This window comes from Leptonychotes weddellii, chromosome 8 (genome assembly GCF_054177405.1).
Source record: "Leptonychotes weddellii isolate Sample4059 chromosome 8, ASM5417740v2, whole genome shotgun sequence".
Taxonomy (NCBI): domain Eukaryota; kingdom Metazoa; phylum Chordata; class Mammalia; order Carnivora; family Phocidae; genus Leptonychotes; species Leptonychotes weddellii.
Genome location: NC_138376.1, coordinates 106,357,029 through 106,384,357, shown reverse-complemented (window position 1 = coordinate 106,384,357; position 27,329 = coordinate 106,357,029). Strand labels below are relative to the sequence as shown.

The 27,329-nt window shown below is 42.1% G+C and overlaps 1 protein-coding gene across 1 annotated transcript; it reads left to right on the top strand.

Moving 5' to 3' along the window:
• The first annotated feature begins 12,787 nt into the window (after positions 1 to 12,787).
• PERP (p53 apoptosis effector related to PMP22) lies at positions 12,788 to 27,101 on the top strand. Its single transcript, XM_081829080.1, has 3 exons — positions 12,788 to 13,099; positions 23,661 to 23,801; positions 25,619 to 27,101. The coding sequence occupies exons 1-3, from the start codon at positions 12,886 to 12,888 to the stop codon at positions 25,843 to 25,845; spliced, it is 582 nt and encodes a 193-aa protein (XP_081685206.1). The 5' UTR covers positions 12,788 to 12,885; the 3' UTR covers positions 25,846 to 27,101.
• The last annotated feature ends 228 nt before the right edge of the window (positions 27,102 to 27,329 follow it).

Sequence of the window (27,329 nt, the reverse complement as noted above, 5' to 3'; positions counted from 1 at the left end):
GATATTGCCATTAAGGCAACTAATAACATAGGTCATATGCTGTTTCATGAGTTTTTAGATAGCTGAAAAATTAGGAATCAAAAAAGCACATTTCATTCTTTTTAGAACATGATCTCAAGAGGCCGTGATGCTTAAGTTAAAAGACCACAGGCTTTACTAAATGGACCGAGCATAGTCCTGGCTACCAATTCTTCTCTGTTAGACCTTGGGCATGTTGCTGAACCTCTCTGAGCCTCAGTGTCCTTATCTGCAGTATGAGAGTTCTGGTATCTGTGTGTTAGGGTTTGGAGAAGGAAGGAGTGCAGAGCATGCATGAGAATTGCTTGTCATAACTCCTGACTCACTGTGGGTACTCATTAAGTGTGCTTCTTATGAGGTCATCACCTCCTTCTTACACTTTGTAGTGCCCCAGGGAAATTTTGAAACAGATGCTAAGCATATTTGCCTAAACCTGTATTCTTTTGAGTCTAGAGAAGTGTCATTATCTGCCAGAACAAGTTGCTGGAACTTGACGTCTAAGAACATTCTCTGCAGGCAGCGACTGCAGCTGGGATGGAAACTCCCATTTAGAACACCTTTACCCACTTCTGCAGACTTCCATCCTTGCCGCGGAGCTTCATCAAGGACCACTTTCCCCCTCAGTGTCCAGCTCAGTCACCTAGGCTCCACACCAAACTGAGCCAGGCTCCCACACTCCTGGCTCACATCACCTTGTCCCCGGGCACCTGTTTGCCAACCAGGAGGCGGGGGTGGGATGTGAGCTGGATGTCATCACCACATGTGCCCAGAGCCACTGTTCTCCCTTTGACCCTGCAATTCAGTGTGGGGACCAGCCTGCTGAGCCATCATTTTCTGTCTTCACGGTGTTTGCAAATTTAGGTTTTGTTGGTCATCATTGCCAGTGGACTGGGGTAGGGGCGTCCAGCTCACCCCGGCGCTTTTAACAGCTTAGGTCTCTAGAAGAAAGGTTAGATGTCTCTATTTCTTCCTTTCAAAAGCCACTGGGCTTTGCTCATCATTTATATCCCAATCATCAGATATCAATGTATTACATAAATATCTATCGAATGAATAAACAGTTCCTTTCTCTGGAATAAACCTTTTAGTACGTTTATTTATCTAGAACCTATCTTTCTTTTAAGGTGCATTTTGGTCCCGCCTTCTGTGTGAACTGTTTCCTAAATTCTAAGAGTGGCTCCCAATAACCCTCACCTTTGGATAATCCTCCCCTTTGAGTGTGGGTGGAACCTGTGCTCTGTGATGGTGTCACCTCATATGGCCAAGGACAGATGATCTGGGTGGGTGCAATCTAATCAGGGGAGCCCATTAAAACCCGAGTTTTCTTCAGCTGGCAGCAGAAGAAGTCAGAGAGACTCCAGGATTAAGAAGGTCTCCATGCACTGTGGCTTTGAAGATGGCTTTGAAAATGGAGGAGCCCTGGGAATAGCGAGGGGCCTGGCTGACAGCCAGCAAGAAAATGAGAACCTTAGAGGGACGGTCACAAAGAACCAAATTTTGCTGACAAGGTGAGTGAGCTTGGCAGCCCGCTCTTCCCCCAAGCTCCATATACAAGCCTGGTTGGACTGGGCTGACTCCCTGATTTCACCTTGGGAGACCCTAAGTAGAGAAAAGTCTGAATATTAATGTGAGCCCTCCAGGACTTCAGAGCTTCGGATTTGTTGTTTAAAATCACTAAGTTTGTGGTAATTTGTTATACAGCAACAGAAAACTCATATACCTACTTACCCATAATTCTCTTTCCAGCTCTTCTCTGAATGCCTACTCAATAGATCTCCACTGAGCACTTAGTCATAAATACTTTTTAATGCTCCTTGTTTTCACGTATATTCCAGTATGTGCTGTCCTCCAAATTAAATTGTAAACTCAAAGGAAACAGAGGTGGGGGTCTATATTTCTTTCTAGTTGCCACAAATCCAACTGATAAAGTGCTTGACCAACTCATAGATATTTTAAAAGAAACACTGCTTTACATCTTTGGAAAAGTAAAAAAGCAACCCTCTTAAAAGAGATTGAACTGCAAATTGCTGCATCATTTGTAAACTATTTTGTAACTCATAAAGTAGTTTGGAAACACCAAACAAATCCAGAAGAACCCATAATTAATTTTTACCATTTGAGATCTCAATGATTTTTTAAGTCCTCTAGGATTCTCCAGCTATATGCCAAGATCATATAGGATATGTGATATATTTCTATAAGCTTTGCAAATGACATAATCACTAATTTATTAAATTTCTCAAACCAGAAATCTGTCACTGGCTTACTAAAACAAAGCATTTCTATTTCATATATTGTGTGCGATGCATAGCTCAGTGGAGATCTATTGAGTAGGCATTCAGAGAAGAGCTGGAAAGAGAATTATGGGTAAGCAGGTATAGAGTTTTCTGTTGCTGTATAACAAATTACCACAAACTTAGTGATTTTAAACAACAAATCCGAAGCTCTGAAGTCCTGGAGGGCTCACATTAATATTCAGACCTTTCTCTACTTAGGGTCTCCCAAGGTGAAATCAGGGCAACAGGATGAGAGAAAGAATGAAGAGAAGAGACATCTTCACATGAGTCCAGTGAATGGAAACAGCGACAGCAATATAATAATGGACAAGAAAAGTCATTTTGCTAAGCTCATCCCCAGAAAAATCAATCTGCAAATTTGTCAGAACAATTTGAAGTTACCCTTGTATTCTATTTAATATTCTATGTGAGTTCTAAGAGCCAACAGGCTTCTTTCAACACTCTCTAATTCAATGCTAATAAATTAATAATAAATATTAATTAATTAATAATTAAATAATCAATGAATAAATGAATAACCTTGGACTGCTGCTCCACACCATCTCTCTCTGCACCACAGAGAGAGCTGAGTTAGGTGCTGATTCCCTGAGCTGAAGAATGACTGTTTTGTCCTCAATAGAGATACTAAATATTACCTAATATTTATATATTTAAGAATATATTTTTCTTTCTAATCTCTATCCTTATGGCAATCCAATTTATTATTTGGCAGTTATATTTCCAGAAATCAAGAGCTACGGAGTCTAGCAGGTTAAGTGGATGCTGTAGGAATAAAGAGAAGTACAATCCTTCCCCTGGAGGTTTTGCAGGTCAGTTGGAGAGATAACACAGGGACCTGTATGGAGGCCAGAGACAAGACCAAGTGGTCTCTGAGAAGCTAGTAGGGGCTGGGCTGAGGTGGTCTCACACAGTGGCTCAGTCATAAAAAGGAAAGAACTCACAGAAATCTCCAAATAAGACAGAATGTCCACATCAGCAACAGATTGAAATGTGTGAATTTTAAATACAAAAAAAATCTCTCCCAAACATTGATGGTTCCTTCAATTTGTTAAAGAAAGAAGTCTGTGTGATTTTTAATATAATTCCGTGCAGCCCGGGTTCAGGCTTTTTATCCCTTTCCCTATCTTGTGAGTGTATTTTTAAAAAGTGTATTTTAAAGCACATCTGACACACTGAGGTCTTTGCTGAAGATTTATTGGAAATTTTCCAGGCTGAAATAACCCTAGAATATACAATGTGCATTTTAGTGATCGTCCCAGGGGCACAATAAGCGTCTTTGTACTGGAATGCGGGTGGGGAGAGGGAGAGACGGAGCCTACTCTGCGGTTGGTTTGGAAAGATAAGTAGTCTTCAAATATAGACCAGCGATGGGATATGCTCTACAAATTTCAAATGTACCCCAATAGATTAAAGAATGTGCACACTAAATGTGAGTTTTAGGTGTTAATTGGGCAGACTCTGCAGCCCAGTGTCTGGGTTTGAGGCCTGTTCTTCTTAGCTGAGTTGTCCAGGAAAAGTCATTTAACTTCTCTGTGCCTCAGTTTCTTCATCTGTGATACAGCAGCAATAGTTCTCCAATGCTCATGGGACTGTGAGGATATGAGAAATTCATGGGTGCTCGAAGCAGGCACTGGTACATGGTAAGGTTTGGTTGCTATTATTATTACTCGCACGGTTAGTTGCCACTATTATTATTCGCACGGTGGTTAGGTGCTGAGACCTTAGGTCAAGAGAGTTGGCCTGGGCTTTAACCCAACTTGCTGGGTGATCTTAAACAATTCAAACTCTCTGTTTCAATATCTGTATTTGCTACGTAGATGTAATCATTGTATCCACCTCATAGGATTGTTCTGAGAATAAAGTAATTCATACGTATCTTGTACAAAGAACAGTGCCACACACCTTGGAGTACTCGATAAACGTTAGGGTTTATTATCTCTAATTGAGTCTTGGGCTCCAGATGACATGATTTGAGCTCAGTATTTCATTCTCTACTTATTCAATGACGTTCAAAGCTTGGAAGTGATGTTGAGATGTAACCACTTTCTATAAAGAGTGTATGTTTAGGCTAACCCTTCATTAACTCTATTTCCTTGTTTGTTCCAAATGCTGTGCTTACCTAAGAAACCACTGATGCTGGAAGGGACGTAGCACAGACGTGGTGCAAGTAGACTGGGGCTTGAGTCTCCTTATTTACTAAAGAAGTCTGGACCAGAAACAAATTTGGAAATTTCCAGCGTAGTATCTAAGCCATGAGAATAGTGGCTAAGACGATTTACTTACTAGCTCAGTTTCAGTTTTTTTCACCTCTGCAATGGGCATAACAGTATTTAACTTGCAGATAGGAGAATTCAAAGAGATATCACATGTAACTTAGGCGAATCCTTGGGTCACAGCAATTTTGAAAAAATGTTAGTTGCTCCTACCCACTGGAAGACTATCAATGAGTCCCTTTCGGGAAGTTGCCACACTGGCTCTAGGGAGGGGTGTGGCATTGGAATTTAGGTAGAATTAGGTGACAGAGAGCACCTGGGCCTGAAACCAGCCCTGTCTCCCACTCTTAATAAATGCGGCAACCGCTCCAGGGCCGAGAGTGCTGCCTCCCCTCTCTGCTCCCACAGCCCTGGGCACAGCCTTCCATTAGCCGGGCAGTCTGCGCGGGCATCAGCATCACTTGCTGGTGGCATCTTCCCCAAACCCTGAGCACTGAGCACTGAGCTATGGGGCCTGTCCTCCGTATTCCTACACTATTTCCCGGCACTGTGCTATGTGCATGAGAGAAACTCAATAAATGCTTCCTGGAGAAACGAATGTGATAAGCAGTGCAATGCAGGAATATAAAAATCCCAATGGGGAAATAATCAAAAGTAGCAAAGGGAAGACAGGTCAGGTATTAAGTGCTTGTTAGTGGCCAGTGTAAATGGCAATGTGTGTTAGCAGAATACTCATATTTTACCTATCGAGTGAAAAAAAAAAAGCGCCAGGATAGAAAGTTATAGTGTGGAATCCTAATCTTCTAAAAACATTTGTATATATAATATACTGTATACGCATGTATATGTAGGAGTGTGTCCCTGTAGAAAAAAAGAGTAGAAGTAGAAAGAAATGTATAAAAATATTAACTGTGTTTCTCTCTGAGTAGGTGACAGTGCTAGGAGGATTTAACATTTTCTTTCTTTCATTTTCAATAATTAAAAATTGTATCAGAGTTTGATCAGAAGAGGGAGGCACTCCAATTCTTCTAACAGGTGTAGGCAGGGGCCAACCAGCTGCTGAAGGCCCCAGCAAGCAGGGCACGTTTCATTCCAAGTGCCATGGGCATCGCTGTTTTGTTAAAACCTTACGGAGGAAAGTGATCTGTATCTTTCAACATCTCTCTGGCTGCTCTAAGAGGATAAGAATGGACATCAGAAAATCAATGAGGAAGCTATTACAGTAGTCCAGGTGAGAAAAGGTGGTGGCTTGGAGTAGGGTAGTGATAATGAACTTGCAAAAGCCGCATGGATTTGAGGTACATTTTTGCAGGTGGCAGCTGAAGATTTTCTGATGGGTTGGATGTGGAGCAAGCGGGTAGAGGATGGCTTCTAAGAAGCTAGAAGATGCTGGTACCATTTATTAATATGGGTAAGACAAAGAAGGAGGTAGAAGACACTTTGGGGATGAAAGAGCTCAGTTTGGGCTGTTTTATGTTTGATATTATCTGTGAGACATTCAACTTGAAGTTCAGAAGAGAAGTCTGGCCCAGAAATAAACTTGGAAGTTTCCAGCATAGTAGCTAAGCTAGAAGTAGCTGAGGTCATCTAAAGAGAGAATGCAGAGGGAGAAGAAGGTGGCCGGGACCAAATCCTGATGAACCCTACTGGTTCAACCACAGGTGCTAGGGAAGAAGCCTGTGACAGGGTGGGAAGAAACCAGAAGAATATACACTGCTAGGAGCCAAGGGAGGATCTCAGCTATTGGAGCACACTGGGAAAAAGTCTAAAACAAAAGGTCAAAATGTTAGCAGCAATTGACTTTGATTGAAAAGAAAGAAGCAATTGTCTATGGGTGATGTACTCTTTATACTTTCTGTCTCCCTCAGATTTTCTGAAATAGTACATTTATAATCACAACAGAACAATAACATTTTAAATAAATAAAAAGGCTTTATTTCTGAATATCAAAAACTTATTTTTAAAACTTAAAGATTAATGATTGATTATGGGGTTTTTGCATTTAATTTTATATGAGGAATCGACTGATATTGGGGTTTCATATTTATTTTTTTGTATGAGAAAAATGATATACTAAACAATATAGAGGCATTTAAAAATTATTTTTTAGAAAGGTTTCAGATTTATAGAAAACTTGTGATAGTACAGAGTTCCCTTAAACCCCTGTACCTAGCGTTGCCTATTATTGACATCTAACACTAGTAGAGTACATTTCTGTAGTTAGGAAACCGATATGGACACGTTGTTATTATGTTATTATGTCTAAAGTATAGAAACATTTTGAAAAATCATACTATATGGCTATTAGTTTTTCTATGGATATTTGATCCATTTTAAGTCTTGCAAATGCTTATGCTAAAAACAGTATTCTACTGCCATCTACTGTTCCAAATAAGTATATATTTTTCAATTTTGAGTCCGAGTTTTTTCATTTATCTATACTTTCATAATATTTTAGAGCTACAGGTTTCCTTGAAGTTTATTTTTTAGCCACTTTAACAAATAAATGAATATACTAAAGTTCAGAGAAGCCGAGTCTCATAGCTACTGACAAAACCATCCCTCCTTCCCTCCATCCATTCATCCATTCATATATTTGTCAATTAATTAACATCTGCATTAGGAAAGGTGCTGGGGATACAAAGACAGATAAGGCATGGTTACTTTCTTCAAGGATCTTACTGTCTAATGGAAACACAGAAAAGATTACTATAAAATGAAGTGATTACTACACATGGTTCCCGTGTTCTGGGAGCAGAGAAAGAGCACATAGTTACCTTAGATTGGAGGTGGGGCTAGAGGGAACATGCCAAGATTCAGGGAAGTTTTCTGGAGGCCATGGGGTCTGAAGCAGATCTTTAAAGATCAGTAGTAAATAACTAGGGGGATGGGGAGGGGGCTAGGAAGAAAGATATTCCAGAAATAACAACAGGAATAAAGGCAAATATGGTATCACGAATGTGAGAAAGAAAAAGACTGGACTAAATCATCCAGGGAGAATGTGAACAGTAGAAGAGAATGAGAAGGACAGTCAGAAAGGTAAGAAGTGCGAGCACCATGGCAGAGGGAGGTGTGGGTTTCCAGGAGGAAGTCATCAGCAATGTTGAGTACTCTGATATTTTTATTATTTTTTTATTTTTATTTTTATTTTTTTTAAAGATTTTATTTATTTGAGAAAGAGAGAATGAGAGAGAGCAAGCACATGAGAGGGGGGAGGGTCAGAGGGAGAAGCAGACTCTCTGCTGAGCAGGGAGCCCGATGCGGGACTCGATCCCGGGACTCCAGGATCATGACTTGAGCCGAAGGCAGTCGCTTAACCAACTGAGCCACCCAGGCGCCCCTCTGATATTTTTATTAAGAGCTGTTTTAATGTAGTGGCAGGAGCAGAATCAGACTGTGATAGGTTGGGGAGAACCTAAAAGATGAGAAGGAAAGCAGAGGGGACAGATGAGGTTGGAGAGGCAAATGGGCCAGGCCACAGAAGAATTTGTGTGTCACTTTTAGGAATCTCATTCTTGATAGTAGAGGCAATGAAGAATCAGTAAGGGGTGCATCATGGAGAGTGTCAGATTCAGATCCGCATCTAGCTGGATCATTTTAGTGGTCTTGTGGAAGATGGATTAGGGAGAGGGGAGTGTTCAGACTGGAGGGGGGAGGGCAGTGAGGGGCAGCTGTGGCAGTGAAGGCCAGTGACCTGCGGCAGGCGGAGGAGGGGCAGAGTGTGCACAGCAGAAATACCTGGGAGCTAAGGTAGCTGGCAAAACTTTAAATTGCTGGATTTAAATTGGATAAAAAGGATGATCTTGATGTTTTAATTTTGGTGACCAAGATGATGGAGGTGGTATGGGGGCTACGGGAAGAAGATAATGGTGTAGAAGAGAGAGCAGTTGGAACTCTGTCCGGGTTGATGCTAAAGCAGTTGGGGGAGAATCCAGGCGGGGCCACCTTTGGCAGTTGGATACAACATTCTGAAGCACAGAGGAAAAGTGTGTATATTTGCAAGTCATGAATATATAGATAGGGGTTGAAATCATCAAAGTGGATGATGCAACACACACACAAAAAATGAACAGAAGAGTGATATGGGAAAGAATCCCAGAGAATCCACCACTGGGTGAGGGCGGGGGTCAGAGGAGGGCGAGCATGTTATGGAGAGCGGGAAGGGATGGGTGCAGAGGTTCATGGAGACCCAGTGAAAGAGAAAGAAAAAGCCAGTCCCTTGCAGTTGGTTACTGTTTTGGCAGCCAATAGCTAGACCGTGATAATCCAATGCCGAGCATGAGTAACTTCACAGAATATTAACATCAGACAAGGTTACTGTGTCATTGTGATAGAACAGAACAAAAACAAGACCACTCCATAATCATACCTGAACACAGAAAGAAAAAAAAAAAAACCACCATGTAACTACAAAATAAGATATCACTCTTCCTGACATAACTCAGAACAAAACACCCACATCCCTGAACCCTTTTTAAAATCACCTGACATAACCCGAATCTTGTGACTAGGCTCTCCTAACATCCTCTCTCTAGGAAATCCCCAGAGTTCCCCGGGGTGTGCTGTGTGCTATGCTGCAGAGTGAATAAATCTAACTCTATTTGACTATAGGTGTGTTTCTTTTTTTAAAAAACATTTTATTTATTTATTTGACAGAGAGAGAGCACAAGCAGGGGGAGCTGCAGACAGAGGGAAAGGGAGAAGCAGGCCCCCTGCAGAGCAGGGAGCCCCACACGGGGCTCGATCCCAGGACCCTGAGATCATGACTTGAGCCGAAGGCATCCTCTCACCTGACTGAGCCACCCAGGGGCCCCAGTATTGGTGTGTTTCTGATGATTTTTGAGCACTGGGCTTTAACAACTTTATAGAAGCCAAAAGAGGGCGCCTGGGTGGCTCAGTCGGTTAAGCGACTGCCTTCGGCTCAGGTCATGATCCTGGAGTCCCGGGATCGAGTCCCGCATCAGGCTCCCTGCTCAGCAGGGAGTCTGCTTCTCCCTCTGACCCTCCCCCCTCTCATGTGCTCGCTCTCTCTCATTCTCTCTCTCTCTCAAATAAATAAATAAAATCTTTAAAAAAAAAAAAAAAGAAGCCAAAAGAGTAGAAAGTTTTATGGAGGAAGACATCACAGTATCTAGTGGAATGAAGAGGCCAGTGATGTCCATTGAATTCGGCAAATATGAGCTTAGACTTTTGTGAGAATAGCTTTGGTAGGATACTGGGGGTAGATGCAGGGGTGTGCTTTTACTATCTTGGGAGAGATAATTATGTATATTTCTTTCCAATTCCGCGTTCAGTGACATCAGGTGGTAGCTGGAAATCAGCCTTGGGAGACTTTTACACGATAGAAATTGGCAAATGCTACAAATCAAGGATTTTGGAGGGTCAGGAAGTTGGTAAACATTTACCATCACACCACTGGGTAGACCAGACAGGAAGGAATAGGAGGGGAGAGAGTCGAGGCAATTAGAAGTTTGCAGGGACAGGGGAGGAGAGAGATGCCACAAGAATTAGCGGTGAAACACAGGGTCGGTGAGAAGTCGACTTCCGACTGCCTCATTTCCTGTCCCGTGCCCATTCTACCTGCACAGTGATTGCTTTGGTTTACTAGTGAGAGCATGGCAGCCTAAATGGGACCATTTCATTACAGCTCGGGAGAGAATTGGTGGTGGGTTGGATGTTTACAAAGGCAGAGAAAAGGGGAGAAAGAAGGAAACTTTTGGAGGAATATTTTCCAAAGTCTTACAAATGGTTATTACGAGGACTAGCACCCGCTCTGGAGACAAACGGCCCAGGCTTTTGTGTGATGTGTGTGGGTTTGCCACTCAGGGACCGTGTGGTTTTGAGCAAGTTACTGAACTTTATACCCCAGTCTTCTCATCTATATGAAGATGATAATAGTACATACCTCATTTGTGATATTTATTGCTTTTATAACCATAAAAATCCAAATTTATAAAAATAAAAACCTTTTTCTGATACACTTTACATCGTCAGGCACTCTTGTGATCCCTAGATTATCCAGCAGGAGGAACTACTGAGTTGCCTACTCGCCACTCTAATCCATCACTTCACTAATAGGGCGAGGAGGAATGATTGCATTGTTTGAGAAAACGTAATGATCTACAGTTGGTATTCTTGAAAGAATCTGTTTGTTATAAACATGCAAATCCCCCTTTCTAATCTTAGTAAAGTGGGAAACTCGTGTGAAAATTGTCACTATCACCCCTTTTATTGTGGTTTACTATGTGCCAGCGCTATTCTGCATGCTTTACGTATATTAGCTCTTTTAATACTCATTACAACACTAAGGGGTGAGCACTACCCATTTTAGAGATAAGGAAGCTGAGGCACAAAGAAGCTAAGCGTCCCAATGTTACACAGCTGGTATGAGAAAGGATCTGAACCTGAGCTATCTGGTTCTACAGTCTGTGAGATATGTATTTGGCACATTCTCGTTAGAACCCAACCAGGGTGGGTTTAGTCTCTTCCAGAAATTCTGAAGAGCTACTTTCCTTGCTTTCACTTCAATATGAATGAGCTCTTTTCCTCAAATCTATTGGAACAAGAAAAAGAAGGTATATCTAGTCCAAAATCCTTTAGAGATATTAAGACCCATGAAACTCTGATTTTTGTCTGAAACCACTTTGCTCCTGATCAGTACTCTATTTATCTGTAAGAATGTGATTTTTTTCTCTCACAAATATATTATAGACACAGCTAATTAAACAAGTATTTACATTACTTTTGAAAACCCTGAGAGCATATTTTCTTTACACACTCTACACCGTATGCAGTTAACTCTTGGCAGAAGCCCCCCCCCCATTCTATTCTTTCAAAGTGAAAATATTTGCCTCTAAGGAAAATATGTGAACGTGGTTTATGCAAAATTGAGGCTGGAGATATTTTTTCATGTGGTTTCAAACATTAACTTTCTCGGCACTTTTATTGTATTAGTTCCCCAAAATTGCCAGAGAACTGCATAAGACAAAATAGTATTCTTTTTCGATTGAGAGTACCAAATGGAATTACAGAGAACTAAATTTTAAACATTGCTAAATATTCCCCCCTTCTTTTATATTAAATTGGTGGGAAAAGCAAGGGATTCAAAGGAGATCTGTGAAGGTACAAGGTAAGATGTGACCCCCCCCATTAAAAAAAAAAAAAAGGATGTGACCCTCATTGACTGTTTTTCATGATTTGCCCAAGGCCACCCTGGAGCCTGATGCTGAGAATTTGTTTCTCCTCAGTGCCACTCCCAGCTGCCACCCCACCCCCTCACTTGAGTCATGGTGGTGACAGAAGCAGGGCCAGGACACTGGAGGTGGGGTTTTAGGTGCTGGTTGCATGTTGATATACGGTTTTTATTTGGAGAAACCTCAAAATAGTAAATGAAAAGAGTAGATTACTGGGCTTAAATTGGGACAGATTTGTGACAGGGAGTGGACTGCCGCACACGGGACCTGAAGGTATCCGGGAAGCCAGATGAAGCTCTCCCAAGACTGAAGTGAGCATCTGCTAAATTCAGTGTGTTCATGCATTAAATGTGTATTGAGCTCCCCCCAAGACCCAGACACAGTGCTAGACACTAGGTATACACAGATAAATAAAACATGGCCTCTGCCGGCAAAGAGCTCCAGACCCAGCAGGATAGGCGGGTACTTAAGCAGATAAGAGTATGAAGTAAGCCACCGTACAAGGTACAAAGGTGGAGTCCAGGAGGAAATGGCCACCTCTGCCTAGGAGGGTCAGGGACGGGCTCCTGGGTTGCGCACACACGTTCAAACGCAGTGCAACACTGACCCACAGGTACAACATGAACACCCACCCCAAACTGCTTGAAACTCAAATATGGGATTGTTGAAAGTCAGACCATTATCGGACAGCAGGGATTAAATATTTAGCAGGTCTGCGCGGATTAAAACGTGCACCCGGTGAGGCACTGAGAACCACATGCAGCGTGAGAGGCTCCAGGACGCGGGAAATGAGGCAGTGGCGAGGCGAGGAGGCGCGCGTGGCTGCAGCCGGCCCCCGAGCCCCCAGGCCCTCTTCCCAGGCCGGGCGCCGGCCCCCCACCGCTCCAGGCCCGGGCCGGGCGGGTTAGGCTCGCCCACGCCGCGTGTAACCCGAGCCCGGCCCCGCCTCTCCCCGCGCGCACCCCGGGGGCCGGCCGGGCAGGTCGGGGCGGCGCGCCGTGAGTCACCGGAATCTAGGTGGGGCCCGGGGGCCCCGAGCCGCGTCCTCCCGGGAGCCGCCTCCCCGCCGCCTCTTCCCTTTTGTCGCGCTGCCCGCGCTCGCGGGCCACTCTCCGCGGCGTCCGAGCCCCGCGCGCTCCTCTCCTCCGCGCCGCCACCGTCGAGATGCTGCGCTGCGGCCTGGCCTGCGAGCGCTGCAGGTGGATCCTGCCCCTGCTGCTGCTCAGCGCCATCGCCTTCGACATTATCGCGCTGGCCGGCCGCGGCTGGCTGCAGTCGAGCGGGCACATCCAGACGTCCTCGCTGTGGTGGCGATGCTTCCATGAGGGCGGCGGCAGCGGGTCCCACGAGGAGGGCTGCCAGAGCCTCATGGAGTATGGTGAGTGCCGCCGCCTCCGGGAAGACCTCCGGGCTGTGGCTGGGCGTGCGCGGCCTTCGGAAACCGCCCTAAGTGAAGGGACTGAACTGGGGCAGAGGTAGTGAGTGATGGGGTGGGGTGGGGTTGGGGGAAGTCTGTTTAGAGCTTAGGTTTAGGCATCCGACCTGAACAAAAGAAAGCATTAGCGGCTTTGAGTGGCCAGAACCAGGCCCAATGCTGGGCGAAAACGGACCTAGTTTAAACTATGTTTCGTGTAGCGTTTGTCGGTTACATGCAAAAGGTGATTTTCAGCCACTGAAAAGGTTTAGATGAGGAAATATAATGAACAGTGTATTTTCTTGGAGACCTACTGAAATCTCTTACCATTGCCCCTCCTCCTGTGATTCTTGGTAAGATTAAAATATAAATATTAAAATATGTGCCTTCCCCAAGGTCGGTGTATTCGTTTAACTGGGACTAAGTGAAAGCAACTCTTCTTCCATTGAAAAAGCCCTTTCCGTCAAAGTTTTAGCAGTTATGATTTCAATAGGGATGGCAGTATTTTTTAAGCAGCAGGCTAGTTTTGTTAGCTTTTGTTTTAGGGGCTGTCTTTTTGACTTAAATCCGGCATTGTTTAGAAAACTTACTTATTCTAATCTGATTTGAAATCTACGCAGCAAACTCATCTTCTACGCCAGCAAAATGAAGCAGAGTTGACAAATTTAATATATTGCAGATGGAATATTTTATTTTTTCCAGCATGGAGGCAGCCCGGGTGGGCGTTTTACTTAATATGCGGGACTGGAGAGGAGCCCAGTCCTGTCGGGGGCCACTCCTGCTTAGGGTAGTCCTGAAGAATAGCAGGGATCTGTTGTGATTAGCAGTGTGTGCCTGGGGTGAGGGAGAGGAGGGGTTAAGTATGAGCATAATCCGAAACTTAAAGCTAAATGCTACTGAATGAGGCTTTAGCAACTGAGTTTAATAGTTTTAAACTCAGAAAGAAGGCTACCCGGCCTTTTTTTCATTCCCTGCTAGGACCATTGACTTGATTCTTTACACCGAAGTGCACCGAAGTGGCCCACGGCTTCCGAGCACACTGTTTATTTGTGGTTCTGGGGGCCCCTATCCAGAGCTTGGTGCTGTATCTTATCTACTATGGAACTGTATGGAAATTCCCACCATGAGTTTTCCCCGCAAAGGGAGGCATGGTCCTCATTAGCAGCTAATAAAATGTAAAGACTGCATGGAATTCCTGCTTTCCTTAAAGTCTGTGTTTTTCCTTTCTTAAAACAAACAGAGCGCCTGCCAGCATTTCAATTATCTCAGATCTTTTAGGTTTTAAAAGGGAATTAATTTCTTTGAAGTAACGTATCTGTATCTTTTAGTTAAAACGTACTGGAGCTCAGTCTCTTGTAGGGGAACTTAACAGGACTGCTTAAACAGGTGTGTCTTTAAGCAGACTTGATAATCATACTCAGAACAAAGGCTAGTACAGACCCAAAGAGCAGTCTGCAGTCCCCCTCATGTGCAGTCAGGTTAGTGCAGCACGGGAGGAGAGGTGCTGGTAAAACCCCCAGCAGCAGCACTCTCCCTGGGACGTGATCTGGCCTGCAAGACTCTGGCTGTGACTACAGCCCTCTTGGGAAACTCACACAATGCAGTTTTTATTTTTCTTGACTTGCAAGGTGAGCTCACCTTCGTAGGGTGTGGTGCCTCCAGCCTCACAATGATACAGTGCTTTGTATATGGAAGGGAATAAGCAGGTTTTGTTGGTTTAATTTTTTAATTAGAAGTCTAAAGCATAAACTCTTTTAATTGTAAAGACACCACTGATCCGGTGTATAAACTATGTTTCAAGTTGATGTAGAAATTGGTCTTTGGCAAAGTTCAGTTTTCCAAGTAAAAAAAAAAAAAAAATCTATTACTACCTTTATGATGCAGCAAGACTGATTTTCATAAGTGGGTGGTGGCTTTAACATCCCAGTTAAGTTATTCCTATGACCTTTGCAAAGATAAGTAAGTGCCAATAATGTGTTAGATGCAGCTTTTGTGCAAGACCTAGAATCAAATCATGAATCCAGGATCCACTGTCATTAGGTGTCCATGGGAAGAAGAATATAGATGTGAACTCCCCGAAGAGAGGTCCATCTCAGGCTCCTGTGGTCAGAGATGAGTTGGAGTGTTTATTATACTTTCACTTCATTTTGTGCCATGGACTGTTGGCTAGTTTTGCTTCACAAATATCGAAATTGTGGATTCCTACAATGTAGGGTGATTTTCTAGGCATCTCTAACTCTGGAGATTTTCAGATAACCTCAGTAAGGCTTTGTGGAAAACAATATGTTTACAGGAGGTCTCTCTAAAGGGTTTACAGTTTACACACACTCCCACATATGTGTAAACCCAACAAGGGGTAAGGTGGATGACTCTAATTAAAATGATATCTTAATATAGGAGATTGAGAGTGTATATCCCTCTTTAAAAACTTCTTGCTATGTTCTAGAGTGTAAACGTTGTGATTTACATTGTAACTATTAAGAAAGTATACCTTCTCATTACAAAGTGCTTGACCATCTCTTTCTATTAATTAATACTCATAACATTAGTATGTTCGTTTTGATATTAAAAACAGATTATTCCTGGCAAGTCTTGGCAATAATGCTAATAAGAGAGACGTCTTTATAAAGGGAAATATTTCCTTAGAACTATGTAAAATGCAGATTATACTACCCATTAGAACTATGTAAAATGCAGAATATTAAATTCCCCATGGTTATCGATGGTTTTTTAAAGAACTTCAGATTGCTACATCACCTCATTTTTCCTCATAAATGAACTAAATTATACACTGAATATTTGCTTTTACATGATATCAACAACTAAAGAAATACCCAGCTTCACAAATACTCATTTAATTTTTAAACAAAATCATGAGCATGTAGAGCATGGAGAGAATCTCACATTTATATTTGTCCAAACAGGAAGAGAACATTGAAATGATCGGTCAAATTTCACCTACAAACAAAATGCAAAATTGCATTTGCATGCATGTTCACATATACTGTTTTTGTTCTGCCGGCACCCTTTCTTCCCCAGTTTTAGGAAAAAAGTACATCAGAAGGATATTTTAAATATCAATGATAGAGATTTCAAATCCCAAGCAGGTGCCTACTTGTCAGGGTGGAAACTAATTGTGATGAGTGAATGGCAGTGGGGACCCAGTGCAGCCAAATCAGAGTGCCTGCTTCAGCTCTGAACTCAGAAGTACAGAGCTTCCTTTTTACCAGATGCCTTTGAATACTGCACAGTGCATTGAATGTGTTGTTTTGGGGTTTTTTTGTTTTTTTGTTTTGTTTTGTTTTTACATGAAATCAGTCTCGGGTAAGTCCAGGAATCAGAGTATTATATGAAATATTTTTAGATCATTTAGCCCTATGGTTCTTTTTTTTTTAAATTTTTTATTGTTATGTTAATCCCCATACATTATTTCATTAGTTTTAGATGTAGTGTTCCATGATTCATTGTTTGTGCATAACACCCAGTGCTCCATGCAGAACGTGCCCTCCTCAATACCCATCACCAGGCTAACCCATCCTCCCACCCCCCTCCCCTCTAGAACCTTCAGTTTGTTTTTCAGAGTCCATCCTCTCTGATGGTTCGTCTACCCCTCCGATAGCCCTATGGTTCTTAACTGTACAAGAAATGAGAAAGATAAGTACCAAGTGAATAGGTTTACATCAGGCTAAATTCAACTCAAAGGACTTCATGTTGAGATTGGCTCTTGAGGCTCTTTGGGGGGGAGGCGGGGGGAGGTATTGCAATGTCATTGTTTTATGGAATTAGGCATTCATGGATAGATTATTCTTTGTGGGTGGGTGTTCATGGTTTTACCCAGCAAAATTAAAAGTTGGCCACTCAATTGGTCATAGCTAAAAATATATATATGTGTGTATTGATTTTTAAAATCCAGACGTGTGGGAACCAGTGATTGGCCCACTTGCTGGACTTAGCAGGAACTGCCCGGGAGCCTCACTCCCTTTTAAGTGACCTAACTTGTTTTCTCCCTGCTAGCGGACACAGACTCCCAGGCTATAATAGAAGGGCTTTCACCAAAGCCTGTGCTCATCAACACCCCCCGTGACGAGCTAAGCCTCTTCCCTTTGTTCCGCATCTTAATTCGGTTCCCTGGATGCTGCTATTTGTCTAAAAGTACTTGTCTTATACTGATGGAGAACAAGTATGCTTCCATGTAAATTTGACTTCCCTGCCTTTTTCATCTGACAGACTTTCAAGTCTGTGAGGATAGCTCCCCGATTCCCCGCTAGCTATCTAAGTTGAGGGTACAAATACCCATGTCCACATCTTCCTGGGTGGGATGGTTTCCCCACTGAGACTTTAAAACAAGACTGTAAAGAGGTAACGTATCAGGGTTCTATAAAAACTCAGCGGTAAGTAGTTACCATCAGGCTCAGTTTCAGGAGAAAATGTGGAGTATGTAAAGAATCTCACACCGACTGGATGCCATCCCATGTGACCCTGACCTTGCTTTACTGCCTTCTAAAGCTTCTGCAAAATCGCTTCTTCCAACGTAGAGTTCATTGGAGGCCTGTGACGAGTTGTCCTCTACATTTTTGCTACTCAACGTGTCCAGACCAGCGGCATCCGCATTTTCTGGGAGGTTATTGGACACTCGGTGTCTCAGGCCCCACCTGCTGAAGCAGAACCTGCATTTTCACCAGATCGCCAGGTGATTTGTAAGCACTTTCTGGTTTCAGAGGCGTTGGCCTATGTTCCTGCAGATCACCTCCTCATTGGACACACCCCAGTCTTTTTGAATATATATTCCACCCATGTGTGTCTTTATTTGTAGATACGATCTTTTTAATTTTTTCAGCCATGATTTTATCCAGTTTTCAGTTCTATGACATAAAGAGTCTTACATAAAGAACACTATACAAACAGTATGAGATCTGACAAAATCTCAGATTTACTAGCTAAGGCCTTCGTACTATTAATAGATGAATCTGTTGTTCTGGAAAGGGACCCTACTCGAATTGGGTGGCAGGTTGGTGTCTGCAGGGTGCTGAGTAAGGGGCTAGGCCAGCCTGTTTTGGTCAGTATTTGGGGCCCACATGTAAAACTACTGAAGAATGCAGCATATCCAGTAAAATAAAAACTAACTTTAGAGGAATAGTTAGTGACAGTCTGCAAAACATTACCCATAATACTAAAAATATTAGTAGTGCTCTCGTCTTATAAAGATGTTTTTTTTTTCCCCCCACAAGCTTCAGTTTGCTTTATGGTTTCTCTCTTGGCATTCAAGGTATTTATTTATTTCTGCTATCTATCTATCATCTATCTATCTATCTATCTATCATCTATCTATTTTGCTCCTTTCTTATCAGTTGACCTCACTGGTCTTTTCCTAGCTGTATTTGCCTTGTAACATTCTATTTTCACATGTTGTCACTGGAAAAAAGATACAGCATTTTTCTCATACAAAAAAACTTAAAAGCGTTTCCTAGGAAAAACTCAGAATTTCATTAGTGACCATTCGTGTTGATTTAATGTTGCATCTTTGCAAGTGATGGCAAAATTAGGTAAGCTGTTCTTCATCCAAATGGATCTTTAATGAATCTTATTTACAAGTGGATTTATAAGGCTGCTGGTTTCTTTGATAATAGGAACTTCTCCAAGTGGCACTTAGAAAATAAATTTAGGACATAATAGATCATATATAACACCAAATTCATCTTCCCTTAAGGAGACAGAACAAACAGAAACCATTCCTGCTCAGAAACACGGCATCTGTTTACCTGGAGTAGTGCATGATTTGTGTTCTCGGTTCACAGAGTGCTAACTGACAGCGCGAGAATCCTCCCTGCTATCACAAACCACAATTAGAAAAGGCAATACAATTTTGCGTATAAAATAATAAGGGAGGACAGACTTGTGAAGTGCCAAGGACCATCTATCTGTTCAATCATAGAAGAAGTAGTAGGATAAGTTTTTTAAAAATTGGTGTTTTTCCGTTGGGGTTGGTAGATATGGTATAATTTAGACCATGGTATAGTATAAAAATATAAATAGTTCCCCAAAGGGTTGGGTAAATTTGTAGGTATTAGGTTCATTCTGGGTAATTAGGTGAGACCAAAGGTACTTGGGGTACAGATTTACCTTAACTTTTCAAAATGTATGTCATGGAGATTTGCCATCTTCTAAGTCTACACGGCTTTCGGTCCCCTTCTCGGACAGAATATAGGGCTGGGCTGACCCTGCTAAGACCCGGGAGGGTCCCTCTCATCATTTTATAGCAACATAGTCATTGATATGAGAAGGCAGGTTGTCTTACTCGTTATTCATCAGCCAGATCTTCAAAACCGTGCCAAGATTTGGGTCTTCAGTGGTAGTTAAGTGATTCAGTGTGGGCGTTTCCATGCTGTAGGAGCAGGTTACACATGTTCTACTTCCAGAGAAGCTTTTCTCTGGAAAAGATGACACTTAATTTGCCATTTTGATTTTCTTTAGACTCAGCATTTTAAGTAAACAAACCGTGAGTGAATTATTTCACATAGCATAGGCCCAGTGCTTAAAATGGGCTGTGTTTATATTTGTGCTCACCGGTTGGCTTCAGGTTAGGTGAACCGGCTTGCCGTTTTCTTAACTCCTTTCAAGTACTTGAAACTCAGTGTAAATTACACCTCAGCTATTATGTTAGAGGAAGTAGTAATAGCAATAATCTGTATTCATCTTCCCCAAATAAATAGGAATAATGTTACTCTTCATAGCTACATCATACATGACTTATTTAGCTCTACTTATAAAACCTTAATCTGTGACTGTCAAAATTTGGTTATCAAAATATGTTCTTTGTTAGGAAGTTTTATTATCGAAAATTCACATTCGGCCATGCAGTTTTCCCCTACGTTTGCATTCCTCTGCGTGCAGTTTTGAACCTATGAACTCAAAAGGAAAAATCAGTATCTGCTTCTTTGAATTAATAATTGGATTTAATTGAATATAATCATTGGCAGTAACCATAAACATCTATAGAAATGTGACTGTAATTGACAGTGGGTCACATCCAGAAAATTATATGCTCTTGTTTTTGGCAGTGCTGCATCTGTTTTTATAAGGAGATTAATCATCTCTCTTAGTTCTCAAACTTTAGCATGGACGTAAGAAATGTCAGTAAGGTGCAGATTCCTGGGTACTACCGCTTGAGTTCTGATTCAGTGGGTCGGGAGGGAACCACAGGAATCTATATTTTTGATAAGCACCACTGATGATTTTGACACCATGGTCTTTGGGCTAGGCTTTGAGATGATCTGATTAATGTTCTTTCCAAAGCATGGTCCTGCTTCTCTTGCAAGTTCCCTTACTTGAAGGACAAGGCAAAAGTGAGAATGTTTCACATTCTGGCTTTATTCATTTCTATTTTAAAATAAAACATTTCTATTTTATCTTGCCCCTAAGGTCTCTTATTGATCTCCAGAAAGCACAAAAAGATCTGAGGGAAGTAATGAAAATTATAAATATCAAATCAGACCCACTCATGCACTCTCAGCCTTGTCCTGCAGGGATACTAAGGCATAATTTGTGGGGAAACATGGTATTTCTGAGGCATATAAAAAATGTGTCTTCTCCTTAATAACCTATCATGCCCTAGTCATTCATAAACCTAGAGGAAGATCTGGGAGGAGCTTGGGGATTGGAGAAAGCAACAGGGGAACATAGTTCAGGTTTGTCTATAACAGATGATGTAAACATGTGGTGGGTACCTGAGGAACAAGGATGTGATAGTGCAGAACTTTGCAAATATAGGAAGAAAACGGAAAATCTCAAGATCCCAGAGAAAAGTTCATAGGTATACACAAGTAACTTCTTGAACGGTGAAGGCTGGAGAATTCCTAGCTCCCTGACTTTTCACACAAGGGCTGTCATCCTCACACTTGTCTTGAAAGAAGGCATTTTTTGCCCCAGTTAGCCGCTGTGCAGATGACAGTGGCAGGGTAGAAATGAGGTCCGGCTGGCTTCAGAGTCCGGGTTACCTCTGCTCTCTGACACCTTTTACTTGGACCAGCCAAATGACCTATCCGGAAGGAAGGATGCAGGTGTCAGGCAAGCTGTGTTTGAGAAGGAGTAAAACCAGGGCGGTTTACTTTTACTTTTTTCGAGTGCAATACAGAGGAATAGGTCAAGAGCGCATGTTCGTCCATCAATGAATGAATGAATGGATAAATAAAATGTGGAAGATCTGTACAACAGAATATTTTTTGGTTATAAAAAGGGATGGAGTACTGGTACCTGCAAATATGGGTGAGCCTTGAAGCCATTATGCTAGGTGAGAGGAGACAGTCACAAAAGGCCACACTGTATGGATCCCATTTATTGGAAATGTCCAGAATAAGCCAATTGGTAGAGACAGAAACTAGATTAATGGTTGCCGGAAGCTGGAGGAAAGGGAGAATGGCAAGTGACCGCTAATGGACGTGGGGCTTCTTCTGGGAGTGATGAAAATTTTGGAATTGTAAGTGGTGATGGTTGCACCACCCTGTGGATATAGTAGAGACCCCTGAATTGTACACTTTGAAAGAGTGAATTTGGGGCACCTGGGTGGCTCAGTCGTTAAGCGTCTGCCTTCGGCTCAGGTCATGATCCCAGGGTCCTGGGATCGAGCCCCGCATCGGGCTCCCTGTTCGGCGGGAAGCCTGCTTCTCCTTCTTCCTCTCCCACTCCCCCTGCTTCTGTTCCCTCTCTCGCTGTGTCTCTCTCTGTCAAATAAATCAATAAAAATCTTTAAAAAAAAAAAAAGAAAGAGTGAATTTTATGTAAATTATATATCTGAAAAGAATCCTGTTTTGGGTTTAGCCAGGCTGGAAATCAAACTCTGCCTGAACCACCTACCAACTGTGTGGCTATGGGCAGGTCATCTGAACTTTCAAAGCCTTAGTATATCCTTATTTCTAAAGAAATGATGATAAAGTTTTTTTATTTTTAAGTTATCTCTACACCCAACGTGGGGCTCAAACTTACAACCCTGAGATCAAAAGTCCCATGCTCCACCAACTGAACCAGCCGGGTGCCCAACTAAAGAAATGATGATAGTATGAACCTTTAAAATGTATTGTGGGGCATCTGGGTGATTCAGTTGGTTAAGCATCTGACCCTGATTTAGGCTCAGGTCATGATCTCAGGGTCGTGAGATGGAGCCCTGCTTCAGGCTCCGCAGTGGCGTGGAACCTGCTTAAGATTCTCTCTCCCCTCCTCCATCTGCTCCTCCCCCACCTCCCTCTCTTAAAAAAAAAAAAAAGAAGAGAACATTAAAAGTTATTGTGAAGATTTAGTGAACTGATGCATGTCAAGTGCTTAGCGCAGTGCCTGACGAGCAATTCCATCATCAATGTTAGTTACGCCCTCTAGAAAGCAGGTTATATTGGAAGAGATTTTTGAAATCAGTGCAGGTTGCACATCGGGAATTACTGACTAGAATTGTTAGCCTGGGTATCCTGGCTCTCCCTATGTCCACAGGCTCAAGGTAGAACAACACAGGGCTGGAGGCGCCCATGTGGATTTTCAAGCCCAGAACTCAGTTTTCACTTCATCCTGATTGCTTTTAAGGCCCATACCCATTATTAAGAAGTCTGGTGCTGTCAATTCTGAATACTTCAGAAGTGAAAATTTAGACAAACAATGGGATATGTTTGTACCTAAACTTGTTATAAAAATCACAGTTTCTTTATAATTAAATCATTTTAGTGCACCTCTCTGCCTAGTCATAAGTACGTTTTCAAAGACTATTTTGGCACAGAACCAAACATTAATACGAAACAAAGCTCTTTTTAAAGGTATTTGAACCATTTCCTAAAGGGATTATAACTTAATTGTTCAATACCAAAAGTGTTGTTTGTTATGGTTGTGTTATGTCAGAACTTGGGTGAACCTTCTATTTTATTTTGTTTATTTTTTAAAAGATTTTATTTATTTGAGAGAGCGCGTGCGAGAGCAAGAGAGCATGGGCAGGGGGAGGGGCAGAGGGAGAGAACCTTTTAAATATACCTGTTTGTATGGCTTCTTTATTACATGAGGAACAGTTGAATGAATTTTTTTTTTTTAAAGATTTTATTTATTTATTTGAGAGAGAGGATGAGAGGAGAGAGAGAGCACATGAGAGGGGGGAGGGTCAGAGGGAGAAGCAGACTCCCTGCCGAGCAGGGAGCCCGATGCGGGACTCGATCCCGGGACTCCAGGATCATGACCTGAGCCGAAGGCAGTTGCTTAACCAACTGAGCCACCCAGGCGCCCAAGGAACAGTTGAATGAATTTTAACTTTCATTTCAGAGATAGAAACATTTGCCCCAAGTCTGAGGGGAGAGGGCATTACTGCAAGGAATATATCGTGCCCTCCATATGAATTGCCTATTCCTTCCTTGAGATATGGAGATGCTGAAGTACTGTCAAAAAGACTGTCCTTCCACCCAAATAAAGTAGTAGACAATAAAAAAAAAAACTCCTATTGATACTTTGATAGGTGATTTTAAAATTTGGCCTGTGTGTCTTATTAATTTCTTTTCTCTTACAGCGTGGGGAAGGGCAGCGGCTGCCATGCTCTTCTGTGGCTTTATCATCCTGGTGATCTGTTTCATCCTGTCCTTCTTTGCCCTCTGCGGACCCCAGATGCTCGTCTTTCTGAGAGTGATTGGAGGCCTCCTGGCCATGGCTGGTAAGACTAAGTCAGCGGTTCTTCATTTGTACCTTCAGTAGATATCACGATAGCACTGTCCAACCCACAATCCTTGATAATTACACTTCCGGATCTGTTGTCAGAAAATGCGTCACCACGGGCAGAAGTAACAGAGACATGTGCTTTGAGGTCTAGGTCCCTTCCCTCCTGTGTCTCAGATGGTACCTCGTGTTTCCCATCCATGCTGCATGCTGCTGTCTCTTATAGGTGACCCCACATCCAGCGACACCCCTACTTTGAGGGACCAGGGCTGAGACAGGGCTGACTCGGTGCACTGTTTCCATAGTGGCCCCAGTGCTGGCCTCCTGAGAGCCCCCTTGCTGAGGGGGCTGCAATGTCCCTGAGCCATTTTACTTATGGAAGGAGTGTTACAGTCTTATGATGTGGCGGGCCATAGAAAGGTTTTCTGCAGTGCGACAGGAGACCCTAGGAGGGGCCAGGTCCGGAACTGCCTTTTTGTATCATAGAGCTGATTCTGCGGGACGGGGGATTTAGTGATGCAGGTGGGTGTGGTCAGAGTGAACATTTATTAATGGAATGCAAGAACTAGGGATCTAGGAGCACAGCCGGCAGGCACCGCTTGGTGTAGACTAGTGTCTTAATGTTACAGAGTGAAAATGTGTTCCTACCCTATGACATGGCAAAAGAATGCAGAACACAACACAGCATGTGTATGCTCATTATAGCTTCATGGAGTTACGCATGTTCATTGAGAAAGAATATAGAAGTTGATTTAATCAAGTTGTTATTTTTTAAAGTTGCTTAAAATGTTAATATGATTAATAGTAATTGTAAGAAGATGACTCTTACGCCAAAGAGTTTAGAAGTCTTCTCGACCTGTGTTTTCTTTCTTATCTCCTCCTTACACTTCCCCATGGCAGTAGGACTATTCCCCTCCTGTTTCTGTTCCCCCAGCCTGGAATGCTGTTCCCTCTGACCTCCATCTCTCCATTTCTTTTTTTTTTTTTAATTTTTTTCTTTTTTTAAAGATTTTATTTATTTATTTGAGATAGAGAGAATGAGAGAGAGAGAACACATGAGAGGGGGGAGGGTCAGAGGGAGAAGCAGGCTCCCTGCCGAGCAGGGAGCCCGATGCGGGACTTGATCCAGGGACTCCAGGATCATGACCTGAGCCGAAGGCAGTTGCTTAACCAACTGAGCCACCCAGGCACCCCCATCTCTCCATTTCTATTTATTCCTCAGATTCCCACCTCCTCTTCAGGCTTTTCTGGTGTTTCTCTACGTTGATCATTCACATCGCTGGCTTGTTGTTTCATTTAGTTACTCATTTATTAAATGAATATTCCAGTGGTGTGCTGTTAAATATCAGTATTGTCAAATATATGTACATGTGTGCATGCACACATGTGTAGGTGTATATATTATTTTTGCTAGCCCCAAAAATATTAACTGTGTTTGGCACAGGAAATACCAAGATGAAAAGATACTCTTTTGTACCACCGTGCTTTTGGCTCTACACTACCGTTTTGCACTCTGTACTTAAGTAAATACAATGCTCACACAGGTCCTAAAGAGGGGTTCTCTAATTGCTTTCTGTCCGTGTTTCGCATATTCAGCATTCTTCTCAGTGCCAGGTCTCTCTGACATACAGGAGTCAATAACTTGTTTTGGCTCATGATGAATAGATCCCCCGCCAGTCTCTTTCATCAGCAGGAAGTAGATTTAACACTTACTTAACGGCAAAAACCAGCTGTGGAAGAGGGAGTTAATCTGTTATCCCCGTGCATTCATTCATGTGTCCTATATTCACTTTGTGATGTTTTTCTTCCCTTTAGCTGTATTCCAGATCATCTCCCTGGTAATTTACCCTGTGAAGTACACGCAGACCTTCAACCTTCATGACAACCCCAGTGTCACTTACATCTATAACTGGGCCTATGGTTTCGGGTGGGCGGCCACGATTATCCTGATTGGCTGTGCCTTCTTCTTCTGTTGCCTTCCCAACTATGAAGATGACCTTTTGGGCAATGCCAAGCCCAGGTACTTCTACACATCTGCCTAAGGTGGGGAGTGAGCAGAAGATCGCTGCTGCCAAGATGGATCCCAGAGCAAGAAACTGTCTTCTCCAGCATCCTTTGAACCCATTTTGTGGGCAGCGTTCCTGTCATTAAACTAGTCAATGCTAAAATAATTTGGGAGAAAATATTTCTTAAATGGTGTTACAGTTTCATATTCATCTTTTATATATGTTTTGTAAACAAAACTTAACTTCTTTTAACTAATGACCTCTAATATGCCAATATCCCCTTATATCTATTCATACCATTTATATGATATTTGTAAAAGAATATGAATATGAAGCTTAACCACTGTATAAGGCAAAAATGAGAAGGCTTCAAAGATTGGACTGACCTGGTCAAGTTTCTGGTTTTCCCAGATGGAATGGACTGGGTCTATTAAGAGCCGACAAGAAGAGAGAGATATTAGTAAAAATTGTCCGTGACCCAATATCCTAAAAGAAATGCAAAAAATAAATATTTTCCAAGCCTTCACCTATTTAAAGAAGTGAAATAGTGTCCTAAATGCATATCGTTTGTGAGAATTTCTCACTAATATCCTGATTTTTTTTGCGAGGCTTCACGTCTACTTGATATGGCATCTAGGAAAGTATTCTTTCATAGCCAAAGCCTGCTACAGGTATAATGCCTCCTTATGTAGTGAAACGTTAAGATGAACTTTTTTCTTTTAAAGTGGTTTACAGGGTTGGGGTGTGGGAAAATGCTATATTAATAAATCTGTACTCTTTTGTGTCTATATGATCAGCAACACAGTAGATGGATTGAAAGATGGGCTGGGTCTAATTTGTCCCGACCGATAAGCATGAATCGGTGGTTGAGTAAAGCGTCAGGAGCTCCATTCCTCTCAGAAAGTGACATTAAAACAGCCGAAGGAGAGGAATTGGCTTGAATTGTTCATCTCAGGTTTGACTGGGCTCTAATCATATAGACACAGCTTCTGGTAGATTGCAATTGTAAACAACACCTTAAATGTAGTTACAAACCTGGTCTTCCTTGGAAAAAGAGATAGAAAATATCTGATATAAGACATACAACAGGAGAATTCAAGGATGTGAGATTTCTCTGAATAGCAAATAGAGGATATATCGCATTGACTATGATTATTATTTTTTTACCATTTGTACTTACATAATGAAAACCAATTCATTTTATATATCAAATTATTATTTTGTAAGTTGCAGAATAAGCAATTACAGTTTTCATTATGAATTTCCCCCAATAAACCAGGTGTTCTAATCTAGTTTCTAGTTTGTAGTTTTTGGTCTTGCTTTTTTTCCTTTTTCAACTCTGGGGAAGGGAATTTTTAAAAGATGTTTTGAGTCGGGCAAAAAAATAAGAACATCGGATAAAATGAAAAGTAGCTTTTTCTTAGTTTGAAGGGTCTTGCTTATTTTACATTGCTAATAACAATGTTTGAAGGGACTTTCATGGATTCTAGTAGTCTGCTCCCTGGACTTCTTCCTTAATG